The following is a 22,626-nucleotide window of genomic DNA, read 5'->3' on the forward strand; positions in this document are numbered from 1 at the left end:
GTGTGATTTCACCTTTTAATGGGATGTTATTTACAATTAAAAAGAATAAATAAGAACAAGCCTTTTGCCTCCTTGTTCTGTTCCAACCCTCCTGACCCTGTCAGACCCTCTCTCCTGGAGTGGGGGGACATCTCACCAGCCCAGCCCTGCCTGTACACCCAGCCCGGATACACAGGTGCCCTCACCCCGCTCCGCAGCAGCACAGTGATTCCTCATGGGAAAACTGATGCACAAACAGCCAGCTGCGTGACAACGGCTACACGCTCTCTGTGGCACAAGGGTGGCTCTGTCCCGAGGCCTGGGAGCTGCTCCCAGCCCCTGGAGCATCCTTCCCTGTCCCTGCGCGGAGCTCCTGGGCGTGACATGGTGTAAGCACTCGACACTGTCCTTCTGCTCATGCCATGTTCCTACCTGCGTATTCACAGAATCACTAGGTATGGAAAGACCTCCAGGCTCATCTAGTCCAATCATTCCTATCAACCACTAAACCGTGCCCCTCAGCACCTCCTCCACCTGCCATTTACATGACTCAATCCCCTCACTGGGCAGCCTCTGCCAGTGCCCAATGACCCTTTCTGTGAAAAATTAGTTTTAGAGAGCAACAGGGTCTCCCCTCAGCCTCCTCTTCTCTATCCCTCCACATGCCCTGTGAAACACAAGTGGCTTTGGAGACCTGGTGGGCACAGGAGTGTGAGCAGAGCTGCACAGAAGCTGCAGGAACAACCAAATCCTTGCAAGATCAACTAAGCTGAGAAGCAGTCGGGCTCTGCCAGGGCCGTGAAGAAAATCGGCACACGCTCAGCTGCCGGGGCAGGCGCGGTGGGGGCAGTGGGTCAAGAGGCAGCAGGTTTGGGAAGCTCCGAGGTGTTTTAACACAGGGTGCGCAGCACAAAGTGCGATCAGCATAAAAGCCCAAACTCTCCAATACTCTGTGAAATCTAGTTTTACTCATTACAACAATAAATGTAATAAATGATTTGTAGGGATTAACAGCGTTAACAGTAACAGCTTTCCAGGCAACTGTCACGGTCCACTCGTGGACGCGTGATGGTTCGTTTCATTTATGGTTTCAGAGCGCAAATAACTCAAAGAGTCAAGGGAGTCAAATTTCAATCTAACCTGGCACTTTATTACTTATGCCTGTAAAGCAACCTACGATGGAAAGAGACAGAGAACAAGGAAAGAGATGGGGAGAAGAGGGAAGGAAAAGGGGTTCATGGCTACCACCACGGGTCCCCAGATGTCCGGCGTCTCTGGGAGACAAGGTCCAGAAGGCGTTCTGCTGTTTTGGTCTTTGATGGAGGTGATCCCAGGGTGGGGGGGTCTTCTTCTGTCTCGGTCTTCTGTTCCCCCCTAATTCAGCTGCTCCAGAGCTGTCTTTTATGCCAGTCAATACACCTGTGACCCACCTTTGCCTGTGGAGATGTGCCTATCTCCACCTAGCAGGCCACACGTGCCAAGAGAGGAGTGTCTGCAGGTCTCCTCCCCTTGCGCATGTGTTCCTCCTGGCGCCAGTGGTCAGCCTGGGGTCTCCCAATGAAGGCCAGTAGTCATCATCACCTTGCACGCATGCTGTGTTGGTTATGGGTCTGTGCTAAGTCCCGTCATTAATCTTCCTGTCTTTTCCTCCTTGCTTCATGGATCTTTCACAATGGTAGGGAGCAAGGAGGTTTGAAGACAGGTACAAAACATTGTTGAGATAAGGAGGAAGGTACAGGTAGTTAGGTACAAAGTATTCGTTCCGTGCCAGCTCTGGCCGTTTTCCTGAGGCCTGAATTTGTGATTTATACAGTCAAGTTTGGAGGTTAAAAATGAGAAAATGTTGAGACAGAAATCGAACATTTGACCAACTCTTACAGCAACGTGCCCAATCATTGCTACAAGAGACCAACCAGGTTCCAGCTTTCATCCAATGGAGGCATTTTCTTGAGGAGAGCTTCACTCCTGCCCGGCCATCCAGGGCCAGCAGCACCGCGCCCACCGCTTCCGTGGTGACGTTGGCTGCTCCCCTAGAGCTCTCAGAATATGGATGTTCTGAGTTGCCAGAGATGAGACGGAGAGCTGGGGATCTTTCTCCAAAACCTGGAGGGCTGCGACAAAGGAAAGAGAAGGGAGCTGAACCCCACCTCTTTGCAGAGACCCTCAGGCATCTCCGCCAGACCTTGCCAGCCCCACCCTTCCCTTTCCCTGGCCGGGAGGAGCAGGTGGGACAAATACCTCGGCTGGCAGCTGCTGCTCAGGAAGGCCCCCAATGCCCCCGAGATGTTCCTCTGCCCTCGAACCCTGAAGCAGGGCAAGGCGCAGCAGCTCGCTGCCCAGGCTCTGTCCCCTGCCCCAGCAGCCCCGGCAAGCACAGCACTGCCCCTACTCACCCTGGCAGATCTCAGGCAGCTTCTCCTCCCGTTGGTGCCTCAGGTGGCGCGCGGCAAGCCCTAGGCACAGAGCTCTGTCAGCCGCCTGCTCCCCAGCGTGCTCCCAGCAGCACAGCTCCCGGCTCTGCCGGTCTGGCTGCAGCCCCTGCTCCCCCTCAGCAGGGAGACCCCAGGGAAGGGCAGTGTCGGGCTGGGGTGAGGGACTGAGCGAGGCTGCAGCCAAGCCCAGCGTCGTGGGCAGGGGTGGGAGAGGGAGGCACCGAGCCCTGGCTGCCCAGGCCCGTCACGGGGCACCCAGGGCTCTGGCAGCCCCAGGGCTCCCCTTGCTGCCAGCGCAGTGGCGGGGACTGGGGCCAGGCTGCAACAGAGGGACCCCGGGGGCTGTGGCTCACCGACAAACCGCACGGCCGCCTCTCGCAAGGTGTCCTGAGCATCCTGCAAGTATGCCAGGCTCTCGTGCAGGTATTCTGCAGCTCTGCCTTTGGCCTTCACCAGCTGGAGAGAGTAGAGGGGCACAGAGTGTCACGCAGCCTTCCCAGGCAGCTGGACCAGCATCCCCTTTACCCCTGCCACCTCAGGCCATTCCCATCTCCCAGACAGGAGCCCTGTGGCACTGAGGCACAGAGACAGCTGCAGGCATAGGGGTCTGGAGGTCCTGTGACCCTTCTGTCCCGCTGCCAGGGCCCAGACAGCCTAGGGTCTCCTTCCACACCATGAGAGTGGGGAGGGGAAAGGGGCTTGGAGAAGCAGCCCCGGGGGCTCTGGGCCCAGGGGAAGGGAAGGAGGCTCCAGGCTCTGGGCTCTGGGCTCTAGGCTGGAGCAGAGCAGGAACGGCTGTCCCCTTGTCCAGACTGGGCTCTAGGGCTTGGGGCTTGTCCTCACCAAGTACTCCCCAACTCGGAATATCTGCTGCGTCTGGGTCAGGCGGGTGAGATTTCTCAACTTCAGCAGCTTTGCAGCAACGAGGAGGGCTTCCTGAGCTGCCTGTGGAGAAGGACAGGGGCTGGGGTTCCAGGGACTCAAAGCCCTGGCCTCCAGCACGTGCAGGGACAGCCAGAAAGTCTCTAGGGACTCTCGTGCTCAGGTGTTGGTGGCCATGGACTGCTGCTGAGCCCTGCTGGACCACCTATTGCAGGCGTGGGAGATGTCCGTGCCAGCTTCTCCTTCCTTCCTTTTGATCCTCTCTCTGGGTGCGCTGGAGGAGAGGTGAATGGGGGAAGGAGGGAGAAACAGTAGCCCATCTTCCTCACCTCTGTGGCAGGAGGCCACAGGAAGGCAGTGGTGGGATCCATGCAGGGAAGCAGGGTCTGCCCCGTCCTCAGTGACTCCAGCTCTTGGACCCTGAGACCACACAGACTCCTCGTGTCAGACTGCCAGCAGCCCTTTTCCCTCCCTGGTGCCCAGGCCACACTTGTGGTGTCAGCTCAGCCTTCCCCGCATCCCTGCTCAGGTTCGTAATCTGTACCTTGGCCACGCTCTTGGTCTGGTCACTCATGCGAAAGAACAGTGGGATCAGGCTTCTCCACACATGCTCCTTTGTCTGCTGCTTGTTGTTCCCCACCACCATCTGCATCGCATCTTTGAAGAGGCAGATGGAGAGCTCTCGCAGCTGGCTGCACTCCTGGAAGGGAGGAGGACAGGAGACTTGGAGCGAGAGCCGCTCCCAGAGCAGGGTCGAGGGCAGGGCTGCTGTGAGAGGAGATGCTTTGGAGCCAGACTCCACAGCCAGGAGGGAAAACCCCGGCCCAAATAGCCCTGCGGGGCTGGGCTGATGGGCAGTTCTCCTTACAGAGGGCCGAGCGGTGGGGCTGAGGCTCCCACAGCAGCCTTACATCACCAAAGACCGGCCGGAGCTTCTCCAGCAGCTGCAGAGCCACGGGGCTGGCCTCCTTCCTCCCCAGATGACGCAGCATGTTCTGGACAACCAGCAGAGCCTTCATCTTGTCCTCGGAGCCGGCATTCTCCTGGGTGCCCATGACGTCCGGCAGCAGGTCTAGCATTTTCCTTGCCTGTATCAAGCACAGAATTCCCTTTTGCAAAATGGGGAAAGAGCACCCTAGCACAAATTCTCTGGCCACTGAGCACTAGCCTCCGCGTTACCCACAGCCCCAGCCCCAGGCTGCCAACGTGGCTGCAGCCTGCCCGTGCCCCACTCACCGTCTCAGGTCTCTGCGACAGTGTCACCAGGCTTCTGAGCTCCAGTGAGAGCAGACCCGGGCTTGTATGCTGCAGGAACCTCTGGGTTTGGTCCTGGCCAGCAATCTCCTCTGCGTTCCCGTAACCTGAGGCCAGCAGCTGGAAGAAAGAGAGCAGTGGGAGACTGGCAGGAGTTGCAGGGTTCCCCACACCGTGAGGCTCCCTGAGGGCAAGGGCTCCGGGGCCCACGCAGCGTGGGGTGGCCCTGGCACAGTTGGCGCAAAGGAACCCAGTGCTGGGCCGGTCCCTGCCGGCCCCAAGGGGCCGTGGCCGTATGTCCTGGAGGAGGTGACCATCTGGGGGCAGGTGGGAGGGGAGATGGCCGGGCCCCTTTTCCCACAGAGGCAGATGCAGCCCAGAGAGCGAGCAAGGACTGCTCTGGCCACTCACAGACAAACGAAGGAAGCAGGCGACCTCCTCTGCGTTGGAGCTGAAGACGCCGTGCAGCCACTTGCCCTGGAGCTGTCGGAGCAGCTCGCTCAAGGCCTTCTTCACCATGTGGGGCTGGGAAAGCAGCACATCCCAGATGGCCAGAGCAGCCCTGCAGGACCAGAGTGCTCTGTCAGCAGAGCTGCCTCGACACCGCGTGGTTCCTGGGACAGCCCGCAGGATCCAGGCAGTCCTGCAGCCCCGGCCCCTTCCAGACCTTTGCTTGGGGGCCGGGTCCCTGCCTGGGCGAGCAGGAGGGGTCTGGGATAGCGTTCCTGTTGCTGCTGGGCATGGAAGAAGCTCACAGGGACTGTTGGGGTCAGTACCTGTCACACGACGGAGACAACCCCAACAGGATCATGACCACTTCCCTGGGACACCAGTCGGTCACCAGCAGAAGCAGCGAGTCCAGGCTGTGCCGGGCTGATGCCGTGCAGATGCACTCCCTGTTTTCATAGATGCACCTCACGATGTCCGGAACCTGGAGGGCACACAGGGGAGGTCGGGGCTGCTGCTGGAGTGCAGCCATTTCCCAAGAAACCACTTCCAATCCGACTGTGCTGCCAGGTGCCTGAGGCGCCTGGGTCAGGGAGAGAGGGATACGGGGACACACAAAGCCTGGAAGCGCTCAAGGGAAGGGCACAGCAAGGCAGCCACATGTCACTTACCTGCACTAGCCATGAGGCGGGCTCTCCCATGGCCACATCCAGGATGCTGCTCGCCGCCTCCTTGGCATCCAGGCTTGAGTCTCTCAGGGCCTTAATGGCCATGAGGACGAGCTCTATCTTCTCAGAAGGCTCGAGGTATTTTCCAAATGCCTGCGGGCGGAAGGAAGGCAGGGAAGACACGTCTCACCGAGTGCCCGGATGGTGCTACTCCGCTGAGCTGGGGGAGCAGCTCTGGGGACAGATGTCCTGGCAGCAGTGCCCGCAGGAAAGCTGGCAGCAGGGGCTACAGTCGGTGCACAATGGAGCACGGGGACAGAGAGCCCTCAGCATGGGGGAGGAAGGGTGGAGGCTGTGGGCACAGCGCTGGGCCCGCGGAGAACCGGGGCTTGCTGGAAGCCAGGAGAGCTGAAGCTGCTGCTGGGTCCCTGCTCGGGGACAGCAGCAACCCCCTCACTGGAGACAGTGAGGCCATGCCACCCCGCTCATTCTGGATCCCTTCGCTCACACGAGTCTCCTGCTGATGTGCTCATTACCATGGCAATGCGGCTTGCGCTTGGTGAAGTCAGCCAGGTGTCCTCAGCTTCCCGCTCCCTTTGTCTCTCTGGATGTTCTGGATCATCCTGTGGACGTGCCGTGCCTAAACACGAGGGGATCACGGAAGAGTGGATAAACGAGAGGCAGGGGACGTCTGGAAGCTGGCAGGCTCTCATGGATGACTTCCAGAAGCACCGGAACAGTCCCTTGCAAGACTCGGGGAAACAACCAGGTGCATGAGGAGAGGTCTGTGTGTGTGTGGAGGGAGGCAGCCCATCCCAGCTCCTCTTACATTTTTGCTGCTGGAAGAATCTGAAGAGGTAATGAAGAGCATCCAAAGCCCCCGATCTGATCTCCCAGTTTTTGCCAAAGCAGCAAAAGATGAGACGTCCCAGCAGCTGTCCCAGGAGGGGGATACGGATCTCTGTGAGGCAGGCACGGCTGTCATCGTCTCCTTCGCAGGTGCTCCAGCCCTGGGTGTGGGAGGCAAGAGAGGTAGAAGGGCTGAGGGGCAGCAGGTGCAATCAAAGTCCTGAACCCAGGAGCTTCCACAAGGAAATATCCCCAGTGAGACAGGATTTGGAGGACCCTCCCAACGGTGCTTGTAGGGCAGCAGGGCAGGGAGAGCTGCAGACCTGGCCTCCCACCATGCTCCTTGGGCAGTCCTGTCCTGCACAGGCCTGGGGACTGAGACGAGTCCTGGCAGAGAGGGCACTGGGGAGAGGAGACCGTGGGAATAGGAAAGAAACGGAGACCTTCTCTCCAGGGCAGAGCCTCACTGAACACCTCAACCAGACTCGCCTCACAGGCATCTCCGAGCTAGGGGCTGCTCCGGTGTGCAGGGAAGGGAAGAACCCCCAGCTGGAGGGTGCCTGTCTCCTTACCTGTGCTGAGGAACCGCTGGCCAGGAGGAAGTCACTCAGCCTCACAATCCGCCCCACCGCCCTCTCACACGCAGCTGTGCTCTGGCAGGTGGTGAAGGGCAGCAGCATCTGGGAGGAGAGAAACTGCTGGTGTGTCCTGGGAGCCGGCACCCGCGCCAGCAGAAGAAGCGCTGCCCGTGTCCTGGTGGGACTCACGCAGGTCCCCAGGGCAGCACCTGCTCCTTGTCCTGCCCTCCCCAAAACAGAGCCCTGAGCGCCCTCTCCGTGGAGGCTGGACTTTGGGACAGGAGCCTGCCTGGGGGTCTGCAGAGGGGAATGGCAGTCCAGCCCCCTGAGAAGCCAGGAGTGCAGGGCTCCAGGGTTGGGGCCCCTGTGTGGGACAGGAAGGTCCCAGTGGGTTGCTGCCCAGCAGATGTGGAGAGGAGAGAACAGGGGACCGCGAGGCAGGGGACGGGCAGCACCAGCTGCCACTGCTGCGGTGCCTGAGGAGAGGGATCAAAGGCCTCCCGCTGCCTCGGTGCAAGGAGAGCTCTGGGGACAGAGCTGGCCCAGAAGTGCCGCGGGCAAGGCTTTGCTGTGACGCAGCAGTGGGATGCAGAGGGGATATCACATGGACTGAGGGCAGGGGACGCTGGGCTCCCAGAAGAGCGTGATGGGCCACCCTTGGCTGCGTAAGGGAGCTGGGCACCCTCCCTGCAGAGTGCTCTGTGTGTGGTACTGGGCTGGGGACCGTCCCCTTAGGACGGTCACCTCAGGAAGAGGCCCCGTGAACCCCACTCTTTGCCAATGCCAGACCTGTAAGATTGTCTGCAGCTCCACAAAGAAAGCGGCGGAAGAACGGAGTAGTATCTGCAGCACGGTGTCCACGTCCTCCAGGGCCTGCAAGGAGGACAGAGGGTGGTGGCAATCTTTCTGCAGTCCCTCTCACCCCAGGGACAGATCTGACAGAGCAGCCTGCAGTGCTGGACATGGCCAGACCCGTGGGAAGGGGATGAAGGCTTGAGGGTGGGAAGGCAGAGTTGAGTCCCTGCCCTGCCTTGGCTGTCTCTCAGCAGGCGGTGTCAGGGAGAAGATCAGAGGGACTCGGGGCTCCCGTAGCTCAGCCAGCGCTTACCCTGAAGTAGAGACCTTTGAGAGGGGCCGGCATTTCCATTTGTGGTGGAAGCAAGAAGACGTTGCTGAAACAGGCCTGCAAGAGGCGTTTCATTTTCTCGTCCAGCACCATCTGCACTTGGCTGCAAAGCGAGACAGGGCCATGTTGGACACTGGTGCTGGGAGCGGAGCCTCGATGCCTTGGGCAGGTGGACAGGGACCTCTGGAGGAGGGATCGCCAAGAGGGATGGAGGCTGTGCAGGAAGCCCCACCAAGGGGCATCTCCTCTGTCCCTGGCATTGCCTTGGCCCAAGGACATCCTGGCAGGCAAGTCTCCTGCCTCCGTCTGTGGGGAACAGCTGAGACCGGGCGTGGAGCTGCAGGATCCCTCTGCTGTCCGCAGAGTTCCCCTCCTGGCACCACTGGGCTCTGCTGGCATGGGGGATGCTCCCAGAAGGGGGCGGGGCCACGGGCTGTTGAGAGGTGCTCGCCGAAGCAGGGGCTGGGCACGTACCTCAAGGCAGCGTCGCAAAGCATGGCTTGCTGCCGCATTGCTGTGTTCAGGTAGTTCTTGGGCTCCTCTTTCACCAGCATCTGCAGAGCACAACCACAACGGTTCCTGGCAGCCGCCAGCAGACCCAGCACCAGGCGGTGGAGCAGGAGGAGACCCTCTGCCTCTGCCCCCAGGGAACCCTCCGGCCCCACCAGTGCCAGGCTCTCTGCTTGCAGGGCTTCACAGCGGCACCCGAGTCCCCTCGTAGCAGCTCAGTGTCCACGCACGCTTGTCCCTGCGCTCCTCACAGTGTGCCGGTGCCCGGAACATTGACCCCATCCCCAGACCCGCTGCCTGTCCGCTCACCTCGATATTCTCTGCCAGCTCCAATTTGCGGCAGTAGGCGTTCAGGTCCTGGGGCAAGTCCTGGCACTGGGCAGGTTTGCACAGGGTGCAGAGGGACTGTGGAGAATGCATCGTCTGGGCCTCCTCCTGGCAACCAGGGACAGAGAAGCAAACGGGGAGCATGAGAAGGTTGGCACACGGCCAGCAGGACTGGGGTGCTGGGGCTGCAGTGCTGCCCAGGAGAGCCAGGGGAGACGCTCTGTCCGGCCAGCAGCCCCGGCAGCAGAGCTGGCGGCCCCGTCGGGAGACACGGGCACAGCTCCCATGCAAAGGGATGCGAGTACCTTCACTGAGAAGGTTAGAGACCCGAGAATGAGCTGCACGGGTTCTTCTTGCCCTCTGTCTAGAGTCGCCAAGCTGGACGCAGCTGAGGAGTCACCTAGCAAAGGAGGAAAGTAGGGAGGGCTGTAGAGAGGGGCTGCAGGTAAACGTGAGGAGAAGAAGGAGCTCTGCCCTCTGTCCAGACCTGTCCCCGCTCCCCTGGCCCAGTTTTCCCGTGGGTGTCTCGTCTGGAGGGTGCCTGGCAGATGGGTTGCAATGCTGGAGCACAGCGTGGAAAGCCACCTCCCGCCCTGGGGGAGGCTGTGCTGGGTTCGGCAGGGCACGAAAGGTAAAGGTAAAGCTGCTCCTGGCTCTTTACGATGCACAGCCAACCAGCTGCTCTGGTACGCTGGGGAAATCCTTCAGCGATGAATGTCAGAAGGCTCAGATTTCTGCCAAAGCTTCCTGGCAGCTCGGCACAGCCTTTTCTGCAAACAACTCCTTGGCTTCCACAGAACTGAATGCTGGGATGGGATGTGCCCAAAGGGAACAGTCGGAGGATAGCAATCCAAGGCGCCCAGGAAATGAGCCCTCTGCAGAAGTCCCTGTCCCATCACCAGCACCAGCACCACCCAGCTCCTCTTTCCTAAACCTGGTGCCGATAACATGGTCACAAAACCACACTGTGATGTGGAAATGAGGAGCTGAGCATGAGTGAGTGTCAGGTGGCTGCAAGGGCAGCAGAACAGCCCCCTTCGATGTTGCGGGAAGGAGACTGATCACATCTACATTCCACCAAGGCCAGCAGCATCCCAGTGATGCTCCTCTGATAAGGTTTCTCCTTCCCATTTCCAGGGGCATTTGCTGAAATGCCCTCGCGTGCCCCTTCAAGCTTGACTAAAATTGAAGACCCACAGCTCCAGGAAAGAGGAAGATTGTGAAGTGGAAGAAGTCTCTGGTCAGGTGAGGCAGGAGATTTGGGGCTGGTGTCTGCATAGGGTCACTTGTGGACCAGACAAGAGCCCGTTCCCAGCCCCAAACACGCACTGCTCATCACCGTCCATCAGCTGTGGGTCTTCAGTTTTAGTCAAGTTTTGACTAGTCGAAAATAACAGCCTGGGTTGTTCACTATTGGATCCACAGTTTTTCAATGTTATGGATATTTAAACAATATATGATACCAGGCACATACAACACTTAAAATATGCACATGCGTTATCTAATAAGGCTTGCATCAATTGCCCTACAAGCATTTCAAGTCCGGTAAAATATTGTTCTCCATTGCTTTGTGAGTATCGTACTTTGCAGTTTAACATCAGTCATGATTTTTGTAGTTTCCACGTCCAAAGAGTCACGGACTGGTCAGTTGACCCAAAGCCTCCGTCTCCCTATATGCTACTTTCTGCATGGGGTTCAATTGCTGGCAAACAAACCATCTGAGTAATTCTTGTGCCCTTTGGTATAAAGCGAGGAGGCACACGCAATCCAAGCCATCGTTTGTATTGCTCTCGTAAAGTCGGCATCAGTCAATTCCGGTAAAACCAACAAACTTTGTGACAGGTGATCCTGCAATTAACTGTGCACTAAGCCTGGTTTTGCATTCTCTAAGGCTAATTGTTTAAGCATAAACTTCTCGAGTGGCGATATTGCCCGCCTGCCTATTTAAGGCCTCTTGTAATTTGTCTAGAAATATCATGTAATAAATGCCATTTTGCCAGATTTCTTTTTGATCACCAATACAGGTGTGTTCCAAGGACTGTTAGTTGGGACTATATGCCCTTGATCTGTTTGCTCCTCCACGAACTTCTGCAACGCACCCAATTTTTCACTCCTTCATGTTTCCAATGCCTATTCCCATTGCACTTAACAGATCTCCCCGGCACAAGATTAGGGGAACGCCCTTGCCCACTGTTGTTCCTGCGTTTCCTCCCTCTGTTAGGCTGCCCCCCAAAAGAAGTCATGTTTGTTAACCCCCTGTGGGAGTCCTTTTCTTTAGGGAGGCAGAGGGCAAAGGATAAGGCACTCATTGAGGGAGAGGGCATTGAGCCTCTTGGTCCCCAGGCTTTCCAGCACTGAGAAGACGGCAGACCCTCATGGGTCCTGCATGGATCCCACCACTGTCTTCCTCCTCCCCCTGTACCTCCTGCCACAGAAGACAGGAAGGTGGCGTCCTCTCCCTCCCTCCCTCCTCTCCCCATTCACCTCTCCTCCGGAGCATCCCAGGGGAAGGATCCCAGCATACCCATCCCAAGAAAGGACAGAGACGCAGGCACAGACGTCCAGTAGGGCTGAGCAGCAGACCACGGCCACAAAGACCTGACCAGGAGAGTTCCCAGAGGTTTTCCAGCTGTCCCTGCTGGTGTTGCAGACCAGGGCCTCGAGTCCCTGTCCCCCCGATCCCTGTCCCACTCTGCAGGCAACACCAGCCTCATCACAAAGAATTTCTTCCTCATGTCTACTCTAAGTCCTCCCCTTTCAAACCTGAACTCACTCCCACTCGCCTTGTCACCACGTGCCATCCCCAGCTTTATTGTAGCCCCTTCAGGTGCCACAAGGCCACTACGAGGTCTCCCGAGAGCCTTCTCTTCTCCAGGCTGAACAACCCAAACTCTCTCAGCCTGTCCTCGTAGCAGAGGTGCCTCAGCCCCAGTCCGTGCTCCAGCTACAGCCATGGCAGGAGGAGCTGCGTGACAGGAGCTGCTCACATCAGCCGCATTTGCACCTGGCAGGAGACACGGCTGTGCCCCATCCCCACGCCAGTGCTGAGCCCAGCACCAAGGGCCTTCCTCAGCCTTGCCTTCCTGGGTGGTGAGATGTCCTGTCCTGACACCCAGGACATCCTCCTGTGGCCAGAAGGAAGGACGGAGCCCATCACTTGTCCCACAGGGGCTGCACGTGTTTTTCTCGCCTCGCTATTCCCTGCTGTTGGCACAATAAATCTGGACAAGTCTGGTGTCCCACAGGCTCCCAGATCCCATCTGAGGGTGCAGGGGAAGGCTCCTTCAACTCTCACCAAGTACTGGCACAGCCCTTGCGCTGGCAGACCCCTCAGGGTAGGACACCCACCCCCTGCCCCACGACGCTTCCCCACAGCTGGGACAGACCCCCACCACAACCCCACTAAAACCCCACCCTTTTCAGCAGCAACCACAAGCCATCAGAGATGTCCAACAAGGCTGGGGACATCGAGGACAGTGCCTCTGCTCCCAGCCCCCATCAGCCCCGCCTGCACCCTGCCTCAGCCTCCTCCCTCTCAGGGCAGATGTTCCTGACCGGCACCTCCGGCATCTCCTGCCGGGTACAGCCCAGATCAGGAGGGGCAGTCAGCAAGAAGGCCAAGCACCATGCTCCAGCCAACACCACCAAGAAGCAGGAGGCCTCCCTGCAGGATAACATCCCACTGAAGAAAAAAAAGACAAAGCCAGTGCGCCGGCTGGCCAAACACTAGAGGAGCCTCTGAGAGATGAATCTGGACAAGGACGGAGCGGCGGTGGGCAGTGCTGGGACACAGAGAGATCCAAAGGCCGGTGCCTGCACTCAACCTCTCCAGCCCCAGCCCTCTCCCAGATCCCTGTTCCTTGTTTAATTCAGTAACAGGATTGTGTGTTCACTTGCCAGCACCTCTCTGCTTGCAGAACTATTTGTATTGGGAGAGGGGGATGAGGGTGTTAACGCAGCCCCTGCCCAGCCCATGGTGACTGAGCTGGGCTTGGGACTGACACTGAGAGGTTGGGGAGACGGGGCATCACTCCAGGTGCTGAATACCCCTGGGAGCCCAGTTTTTACCACGGATTGCCCTTTTTTTTTTTTTTTGTGTGTGTGTGAGTGTGTGTGTGTTCTAAGTCCTCCTCTTGCAAAGCTCGTGTCCTGCAAAGACAGCTGTGCCAAGGTCCTGACCTTGCCTCCCAAACGGACAAGAGGGTGGAGAAACTCCAGAAGCTGTGGAGTTGGACAGCCAGGGGCCTCCCAAAAGGTTCTCCTGGAGCTCTGCAGAGAAGCAGCAGCTGTCCCACCAGCGTGCGCAGCCTAAGGGCTCCCTTCCACACGCATGTTCCTTGGCTTTCCCCAAGCTTGCTGCCCCCTGCTAGCAGAGGAGATTCCAGGGAAACAAGGGCTGTCTTTGCTCAGCACTCGGAGCTGCTTCTCTCCACTCAGCTGAGGCACAAAGGCTGCAGCCCTCCTCCATCATGCAAACCTTGTGTGCCTGTCCCACAGGTCCCCCAGACATCGTGTGCAGGGAATTCCTTGGGAAGGACCAAAGGCTGGGGAAAAGAATGGATCTAGATGGATGGGGGCGGGAAGCAGGGTGGAAAAGAGGAGCACGGAAATCATACGGTCACCAGTTCATGCAAGTTGGGAAGGACGGGGTGGGTAGTCCTTTAGACCTCAAGCTCCAGCAGTGCCAGTGAGGATGGCAGGCCAAGATGCTGGGGGGGTTCATCCAGTGGGGTCTAAAAAGCCTCAAAGGATTGAGGCCTGACATCGCACAGCTTCACATCTTCGCGTTGTCCACTCTAGGAATGATGGTGGCCATAGCGAAGTGTCTCTCTCCCAGCCACCTTCTCTTTAAATCACTATAAAGAGCTTCCACATAGCAGAAAATGGCAGTTGGCTGCAGTTGTGAGACACGGTGACATCATGAAAGCGGCTCAATCAGCAGCTGGCGTGAAGACACCCTTGTGGAAGAAGAGGAGGAGAGCATGGCAGAGGGAGAGGTGTCTCAGCCGGCTTCGTTGTGGGGAATGCAGACCTTGAAAGACAACATATCAGACAATAAAAGCTGATCTCCTATGGCAACTGTTATTTTCAAGTTGGGGGATGTCACTCGGACAGGATCAGGGGTGGCAGCGGTGGCAGAAAGCCGCGGGGAGCGTTGGACTCTCTGGGGAGGGAGATGGGACGAGCCCATGGCATAGCAGTGCTGAGGGCTGAGCCGTGTGGCTGGAGCGAAGCCGGCTGTCAGGAGCAGTGAGTTTGCACAGAGGATGGTCATTGTTATCACTCTTTTTCTTCTTTGAATTCCCCTGTGACCCAATCCAGACCACGGCAGCGAGTGCTTCTGGGATCTCCCTTACTGTGGGCACAGGAGCTGGCAGGGGCCGGGTGGTGACCGGCTTATACCCTGAGGGCTTAGACCCTAAAAACGCAGCCTTGGATCCTAAAATGAGGATTTGGAACCTAAAATCACGTCTTGGGAATTGAGAATGCAGTGAACGTTTCTGCCCTAAAAATGAAGCTCTGCGCCTAAAAGTGAGCTTTGCAAACTAGAAATTAGGCTACATAAATTAGATTTTGACCCGCAGGAAGAGGGTGTTTGACCCAATTACTGACAGTTTGGAACCCCTAAAATTCAACCTCAGACCCATTAAACCCAGCTTCTGACGCATTTCTGAGTAAGAGGCTTGGAATCTGTGGTGTGCTGGAAGCCAGAATGTCTTCCTAGCAGCTCCAATCCCTGTGAACTGTCACCCTCCGGCAGTTCAAGTTTATGGCAGCCAAGTAATGCACAGTCAGACCCAAACCCCTCTGGTTTGTTAAAAAACACCTCCCACAACAGCCTCAACCCTGCGGCTCTAAAATGAAGCTCTGCAGAACAGCTAACCCTTTGTGCCCTTAAGTGATGCTTTGAACCCTCAAACAGAGGCTTTTGAACCTCATATTACACTTTGGGCACTGAAATGAGGGTTTCAAAACTAATTATGCTCCTCTGGGGCACAAACCAGAAGACCTGGACCTTAAGGAAAGTGTTTTGGAACCCCATCATTCCCCCCCATGCAACCTAAAAACGAAGCTTTGGCTTCTAAACACAGGGTTGCGGGGGCTCAAAAAATGGGGTTGAGGGACTGAAAATGGATCTCTAGAAACAAAAACTTAAGCTGCAGGGCCTAAAACTGGGCTTCAGAGGAGATATCAGAGGACAGTCCTATGGAAAGTCTTTGGAACAATGCACACACCCACGAGCTGGTACCAGTCACTGGGGCTACACAACACTACTGCACAAATAACCAGAATCTCTAAGGGCTTTAGGAGGTGGGGGAGGATCCTACAGCGCATGTACTCACCTGGTGAAGAGGTGACACCAAACCGCAAGGAGAAGACCAGCCTACGTACTCCTAGCACAGGAACAACCTCCCCCCACACTCCTACTGCTCGAGGAGGCCTCAAAATGGCCTCTGGCAGGGCTGCCTTTATGCTCAAGGCAGAATGGGATCATGGTCATATATGGTCATGTTGGCAGCTGGAGGGTCCCCAGGCAGCACCAGGGTGGGGTCTGTAAGCTGAGCCCCAGCTCCCCTGCACCCTGCCTCAGCCTCCTCCCTCTCAGGGCAGATGTTCCTGCTACAGGAAGCTTTCCAGAAAGTTCTCCTGGAAGTATGCTGGACACTTTAAAGACAGTCCCCTGGAAAGTGCCTTCTCAGATGTTTTGAAGCGTCCTGCAGAGCGTTTGCCGGCTGTCAGGAGCAGTGGGTTTGCACAGGGGATGGTTATTGTTATCGCTCTTTTCCTTCTTTGAATTCCCCTGTGCCCCCATCCAGACCACGGCAGCGAGCGCTTCTGGGATCTCCCTCAGTGTGGGCACAGGAGCTGGCAGGGGCCGGGTGGTGACACTGGGCACCAAGCTTCTGAAGAAGGTGTGGCTGCCCTGAAGCTTCTTTTGGGGAGAAAAGCCTGTTCTGTGGGAGCGGGGCAGGTGGTTCTGCTGGCCCCGCCCCCCGCTGACTGTTGGGCGCAGCGTCATTCGAAAGGAGGAACCTCCAGCCCCAGCCGCCCCGCGCAGCCCGTGCAGAGCTCCTCGTCCCCGGCCGGCCTCGGCGGGCTCGCTCCTTGCCCAAAGACACGGGATCGCAGGTTCGTAGCAAAGCAGGGAAGGCAGACACTGCATCCCCAGCCTGGGAGTAACGGAGGGCTGAACGGGCAGCTGGCTCTGCGTGAGGGTGTGCCTGGGGTGGGTCTGCGCGGTCCCCCACCGCGTTGTGTTGGGGTGCCAGGAGCAGGGAGGAGCAGGAATAGCGTGGAAGAGAGGGAAGCTGAAGACGTTTTGTCCAGGTCTTTCATCTTGACATTTTGTCCTGCTTAGCAACGTGTGGGAGAAACGCCCACTCTGTTTGGGACGGCAGGGCTGGATGTTGGTTACGTAAGGGGTGGTTTTAGTCGTTGTTGTTTTATTGATTACTTTCTGAGTCCAAGACTTGCTGGGCCCACGAGGGTTGGGTGATACTGGGATGTAGGGGTTTGAGTGAATTCTCCCAAGGTTCCAGGCTGGTAGATCACCCAGGGGAGGTATCACGGCTCTGGTGCGCAGTAGTCCGGGGATGGATCTCGCTCAGCAGCACTGGGAGCACCCAGTCCCAGCCTTGCTCACAGGCCAGAGAGCAGCTGGTCCTCAGAGAGCCTCATCCCTTCCCTGTTGTCATTGCAGGATCTGCTCCGTCCCCTCCCTCCGCTTCAGACGCACCCCGTGAATTCCAGAGCTGCCGATGAGGCATGGCTGAGGGGTGGCTGAGCCACGAGGAGACAGGGAAGGACAGAGGGCAGGAGGGCAGCAGGAGAGACTCGGACGATGTGGATGACAGCCTGCCCAACCTGACGTGGCTGCTGGACTTCTCCATCATCAGCGCTAGCATGGGCAACTCCTCCTGCTGCCCCAGCAGCCCGGACCCCCACAGCTGTCAGGGCATCCCCAGCTTTGCCGCACCGTGCTCACCCCTGGGCACTGACTCAGTGCGCATGGAAACGCCCCACACTCCCCGCATGCCCATCTCCTCCTCCAGCTGGATGACGGAGCACCACGTTGTGTCCACGCACCCTCAGCTGACGGAGGGCATTGACTACCAGACCAACCCCTACATCAAGCCACCCTACTCCTACACCACCCTCATCTGCATGGCGATGGAAGCCAGCAAGGAGCCCCACGTCACCCTCTCCGACATCTACAAGTGGATTACCGACAACTTCTGCTACTTCCGTCAAGCTGATCCCGTGTGGCAGGTAGGACATTTGAGAACTCTTGCCCTGCCCCATCTCCCCTTATGGCTGGGAAGGGCCTTTCACAGCTTCCATCGTGTAAGAGAGAGCTCAGGGTCATTTTTGGAGTGGAAAGGTCCCCATTGCGCTGTTGGTCCCTGCATCTCCTCTTGACTCTGGAGTGAAGGTGTCTCTGTCTCCCACTTCAGCTTCCTGTAGCTTGCTGCCCTGCTCCATCTCAGAGGACACTCTCCAGCACGGGTGGCTTTCTAGAATGTGGTGGGGCAGGAGGCACCTGGGTTGCTCCTCCCTCTGCTCTAGTTATTCCCAGCCCAAATCCAGAGCGTGCCAGCTATCCTGCACCACTGCTCCCCCAGGCAGGGCTGAGCTAAACCTTTCTTAGCCCCCCGCCCAGGAACTGTCCACCACCTCCCTAGGCAAGTGGGTGTCTGGAGGCTATTGAAGCCCACCAGAGAGAAGGGTAGGGAAGCCCTTGGTCCCTCTCCAGGGCCACAGGTGTTCCCCAGACTCCCTGTGCTGGGAAACTTATGGGAGGGACTCTATGGGAGAACCTAAGTACCAGAATCTTGACTTTCTCTTGCAAACTCATGGCTGGATATTCACCACAGTTTTAATTCAAAGTGTTCATTGACAGAAGGAAGAGATGCAGGAGGTACACAAGGTTGTTGCAGGGAGGAAGGATTAATATATTAACCCACCAGGAAATATGGCTGGAAAAGCAGAAAATCCTCTTTTTCTTTCTTTTTCTTCCCCCATAGTCTTCCCCCCACCTCCTTTAAGCAGTGGCTGATGAGGATGCAGTGATTTTACCCGGAGCTCCTCTGGGCCAGAAGGCACCTCTGGGGACACACAGGGCTGGGGTGGGACAGCCCCCGTGGCTCTCCAGTTTTGCCCGTCCAGTTTGTGTCAGCCTGGCAGCAGGCAGACATGTGCCTGTATTTTAGCAGACTTGTGTTCCACCCTGGTTTTTTTCTCTTTTTTCCCAGAACTCCATCCGGCACAACCTCTCCTCAAACAAGCGCTTCATCAAGGTGCCTCGAGAGAAGGACAAGCCAGGGAGAGGTGGCTTTTGGAAGCTTGACCCGCAATACGTTGAGCAGCTCAGGAGCGGTGCCTTCAAAAAGCAGAGGATGCGCCCAGTGCAGATCCTCCCAGCCTCCACTGCGAAAGCCCAGCAAGAAGCACAGCATGGTGCCTCCCTGGCCGCTTCAGCTTGTGCCTCCAATAAAGTCCTCTCTGTCAACCTGGAGTCACAGCTGCTGCTGAAGGAGTTTGAAGAAGGTCTTGGCAACCAGAACTGGAATCCAGTGGATGGCAAAAGAGGGCTCAAGCGCAAGCAGCCCTTGCCCAAGCAAACAGCCAAAGCGTGTCGGCTTTCCAATTCCGCCTTGCTGAGCCTGGAGGAGCAGACCCATCTGGGATCCCTGAAAGGGGACTCTGACCCCAGCCTGAACAGAGAGGTCTCCACTTTTGGGGATCTGGAGCTCTTATCTCCAGTCAGCCTCAAAACGCTCAACCTGGAGTTGATGGCACAAGGGCACCACTTTGAATGTCCCCAGGGGCCGGAGCAGGTCCTCACTGAGTCCTCCCAGAACAGCCTGAGCCTGGACGAAAGCTTCGTGGCCACTTCTTTCCTGCAGCATCTCTGTGATGAAGGGACAAGCGATCTCCTCTCAAATTCTGCCAATGCAGAGCAGTTGTTTGAAGTGAGCGATGCATCTGTAATAGCGGATGTCAGCAACTGGATCACTCTGGATTCCCTCTTGTAAGAGGCCAGTCACCGATCAAAGCCCACGTGTGCTTTAGCAGGATGCTCCCCCCACGCTACTGGGACTTCCAAGAACTGGATTCTTCACCTCTCCTTCGCTGTAGGTTATTAGAGATAGAGTAGGCATCAGGTAGGAGTGAGCAGAAGCTGTAGTGTCAGTGGTTTGCCTTAGACTTGTTGAGAAGTCAAAGATTGTAGAGAATTTCTGTTTAGTAACAACAGCATTTAGGACCTTTAATGTTAGCCGCAATATTTATTGAGAGAGGTTGTAGCTTATGAATTAATAAAGAAGCCTTTAAAAAATCCCATTATCCTTGTTGCAATTTGTACTCAAATTAGGGGAGAGGGTGGGAGTGTGGAGGTGGGAGAATCATAGAATCATAGAACCACAGAATCGTAGAATACTTTGGGTTAAAGGGACCTTAGAGATCATCTAGTTCCAACTCCCCTGCCATGGGCAGGGACACCTCCCACAAGATCAGGCTGCCCAGGGCCCTGTCCAACCTGGCCTTGAGCACCTCCAGGGATGATGCAGCCACAACTTCCCTGGAAAAGTTCTGCATTTCTTCCCGAGTAAAGCACGAGGCAAGCTGAGAATTGAATATCTTCAGGTCACGCAAGGGGCAGAGCAGGGCCTTGGGCTGTTGCTTTGTCCAGGTGCCACCGCCTGAAGTCCCCTGGGATGCCACCACATTGGTGGGGATAGTGTCCAGTGGGCACAGGGCTACAGGCTCTGGAGTGTGGTGTGGATGTATTTGTCTGTACTGATAAGGCCTCTCTTTATTTGCTGTTCTCATTCTATTTCCCTCTGTTGGGGCCTCCATACGGTGCCAAAGGGCTGCAGAGATTTGTGTGTGATTTCACCTTTTAATGGGATGTTATTTACAATTAAAAAGAATAAATAAGAACAAGCCTTTTGCCTCCTTGTTCTCCTCCAGCCCCTCCTGACCCTGTCAGACCCTCTCTCCTGGAGGTGGGGGGACATCTCACCAGCCCAGCCCTGCCTGTACACCCGGCCCGGATACACAGATGCCCTCACGCCGCTCCGCAGCAGCACAGTGATTCCTCACGGGAAAACTGATGCACAAACAGCCAGCTGCGTGACAACGGCTACACGCTCTCTGTGGCACAAGGGTGGCTCTGTCCCGAGGCCTGGGAGCTGCTCCCAGCCCCTGGAGCATCCTTCCCTGTCCCTGCGCGGAGCTCCTGGGCGTGACATGGTGTAAGCACTCAACACTGTCCTTCTGCTCATGCCATGTTCCTACCTGCGTATTCACAGAATCACTAGGTATGGAAAGACCTCCAGGCTCATCTAGTCCAATCATTCCTATCAACCACTAAACCGTGCCCCTCAGCACCTCATCCACCTGCCATTTACATGACTCAATCCCCTCACTGGGCAGCCTCTGCCAGTGCCCAATGACCCTTTCTGTGAAAAATTAGTTGTAGAGAGCAACAAGGTCTCCCCTCAGCCTCCTCTTCTCTATCCCTCCACATGCCCTGTGAAACACAAGTGGCTTTGGAGACCTGGTGGGCACAGGAGTGTGAGCAGAGCTGCACAGAAGCTGCAGAAACAACCAAATCCTTGCAAAATCAACTAAGCTGAGAAGCAGTCAGGCTCTGCCAGGGCTGTGAAGAAGATCACCTCATGCTCAGCTGCTGGGGCAGGCGCGGTGGGGGCAGTGGGTCAAGAGGCAGCAGGTTTGGGAAGCTCCGAGGTGTTTTAACACAGGGTGCGCAGCACAAAGTGCGATCAGCATAAAAGCCCAAACTCTCCAATACTCTGTGAAATCAAGTTTTACTCATTACAACAATAAATGTAATAAATGATTCGTAGGGATTAACAGCGTTAACAGTAACAGCTTTCCAGGCAACTGTCACGGTCCACTCGTGGACGCGTGATGGTTCGTTTCATTTATGGTTTCAGAGTGCAAATAATTCAAAGAGTCAAGGGAGTCAAACTTCAGTCTAACCTGGCACTTTATTACTTATGCCCGTAAAGCGACGTACGATAGAAAGAGACAGAGAACAAGGAAAGAGATGGGGAGAAGAGGGAAGGAAAAGGGGTTCATGGCTACCACCACGGGTCCCCAGATGTCCGGCGTCTCTGGGAGACAAGGTCCAGAAGGCGTTCTGCTGTTTTGGTCTTTGATGGAGGTGATCCCAGAGTGGGGGGGTCTCCTTCTGTCTCGGTCTTCTGTTCCCCCCTAATTCAGCTGCTCCAGAGCTGTCTTTTATGCCAGTCAATACATGCCTTGCGCATTCAACTCTGGCTTTGCAGCCTAAAAATGTAGATTTATACTCTTAAAATTGGCTTTCATGTCCTATAGGCTTTGGATCCTAATAAAAAGACTTCGGGCTATATCAATGCGAGTTTTGGCTCTCCACATTTGAGTCTGTAAACTAAAGACTTTGCACCCTAAAAATAAAGCTTCATACCCTAAAATGAGGATTACAACTCTAAAATATAAGCTTAGTACCCCAACAAAGAAGGGTTGACACACTACAGATGAGGCCTTGTATTCTAAAAATTAGGATCTGCATTTGAAACTGATTCTTTGAGCCTTAAAAATGTTGGACCCAAAATATGTTTGGATGATACAATAAGGCTTTCAACAATAAAAAAATGAGGCTTTAAGGCCTTAAATGAGGTTTAGATGACGAGTCTGAACAATTACATTGTGGCTTTGTACCCTAGAACTCATGCTTTCGACTCTAACTATTACTTTTGAAACTAAAAATGGTACTTTGGACCCTACAGTGATAACTCAAACTCTACAACTGCAAGTCTTAGGAAGAAAGTGGCTTTGGCCCTAAAAATGAGAGTGTAGACCTGCAAGATGAAGCTTTGGGCCTTAAAATAAGATGATGGGTCCTAAAATTAAGACTTGGAGCTGCAAAAGATAGGCTTGGACCCCGTCAATGAGAATTTAGACCCTAAATCTAAAACTTTTGAGTTCTTTAATCTTAGGTTTGGATACCGAAATGAGGATTTAGAATCTGAAATGACCTTTTGTGTCTCAAACTAATATTTGGATGCTAAAAATGAGACTTTGCGATCTAAAACTGAGGTTTTGACCCTGAAAACTAAGCATCAGGCCTAGTTTAATGTATTTGACCTAAAATGAAGGTTTGGACCCTGAAGATGTGGCTTTGGGCTCTACGAATGAGCATTTGGAAATTAATAAAAGGAGCTTTGGGCCCTAAAAATGATGACTTAGGCTCCAAATTGAGGCTTTTGTACCATTAGATTTGGGTTCTGTGCCTTCAAAACGTAGCTTTGGACTACAAAATTTTACAGGCTTTGTGCCAAACCCAGGTAGGTTATGGCTCAAAGCCAAGAACCTGAGCTTTAAAAAAGCTTTTTTTTACCCAAAGAGTGTGCACACCTTGTACCAAGAGAGTGTTCATCCCTCAGTTGGGCATGTCCTTGAGCAGCCCGATGGGATGTGCTCTGAGCGTGAGGTTGGCCTGGGGATCTCTTGATGTTCGCTCTAAACAACACGGACCTGGGCCACGTACCTGTTTTGCTGCCTCA

General features: G+C 55.8%; 1 protein-coding gene across 1 annotated transcript; it reads left to right on the forward strand.

Annotated features, from left to right (window-relative positions):
* Nucleotides 1-16,819: 16,819 nt before the first annotated feature.
* LOC138718491 (forkhead box protein J1-like) lies at nt 16,820-19,089 on the forward strand. Its single transcript, XM_069852998.1, has 2 exons — nt 16,820-17,323; nt 18,307-19,089. The coding sequence occupies exons 1-2, from the start codon at nt 16,820-16,822 to the stop codon at nt 19,087-19,089; spliced, it is 1,287 nt and encodes a 428-aa protein (XP_069709099.1).
* The last annotated feature ends 3,537 nt before the right edge of the window (nt 19,090-22,626 follow it).

The sequence above is a fragment of the Phaenicophaeus curvirostris genome, chromosome 3 (genome assembly GCF_032191515.1).
Source record: "Phaenicophaeus curvirostris isolate KB17595 chromosome 3, BPBGC_Pcur_1.0, whole genome shotgun sequence".
In the NCBI taxonomy this organism is placed as follows: domain Eukaryota; kingdom Metazoa; phylum Chordata; class Aves; order Cuculiformes; family Cuculidae; genus Phaenicophaeus; species Phaenicophaeus curvirostris.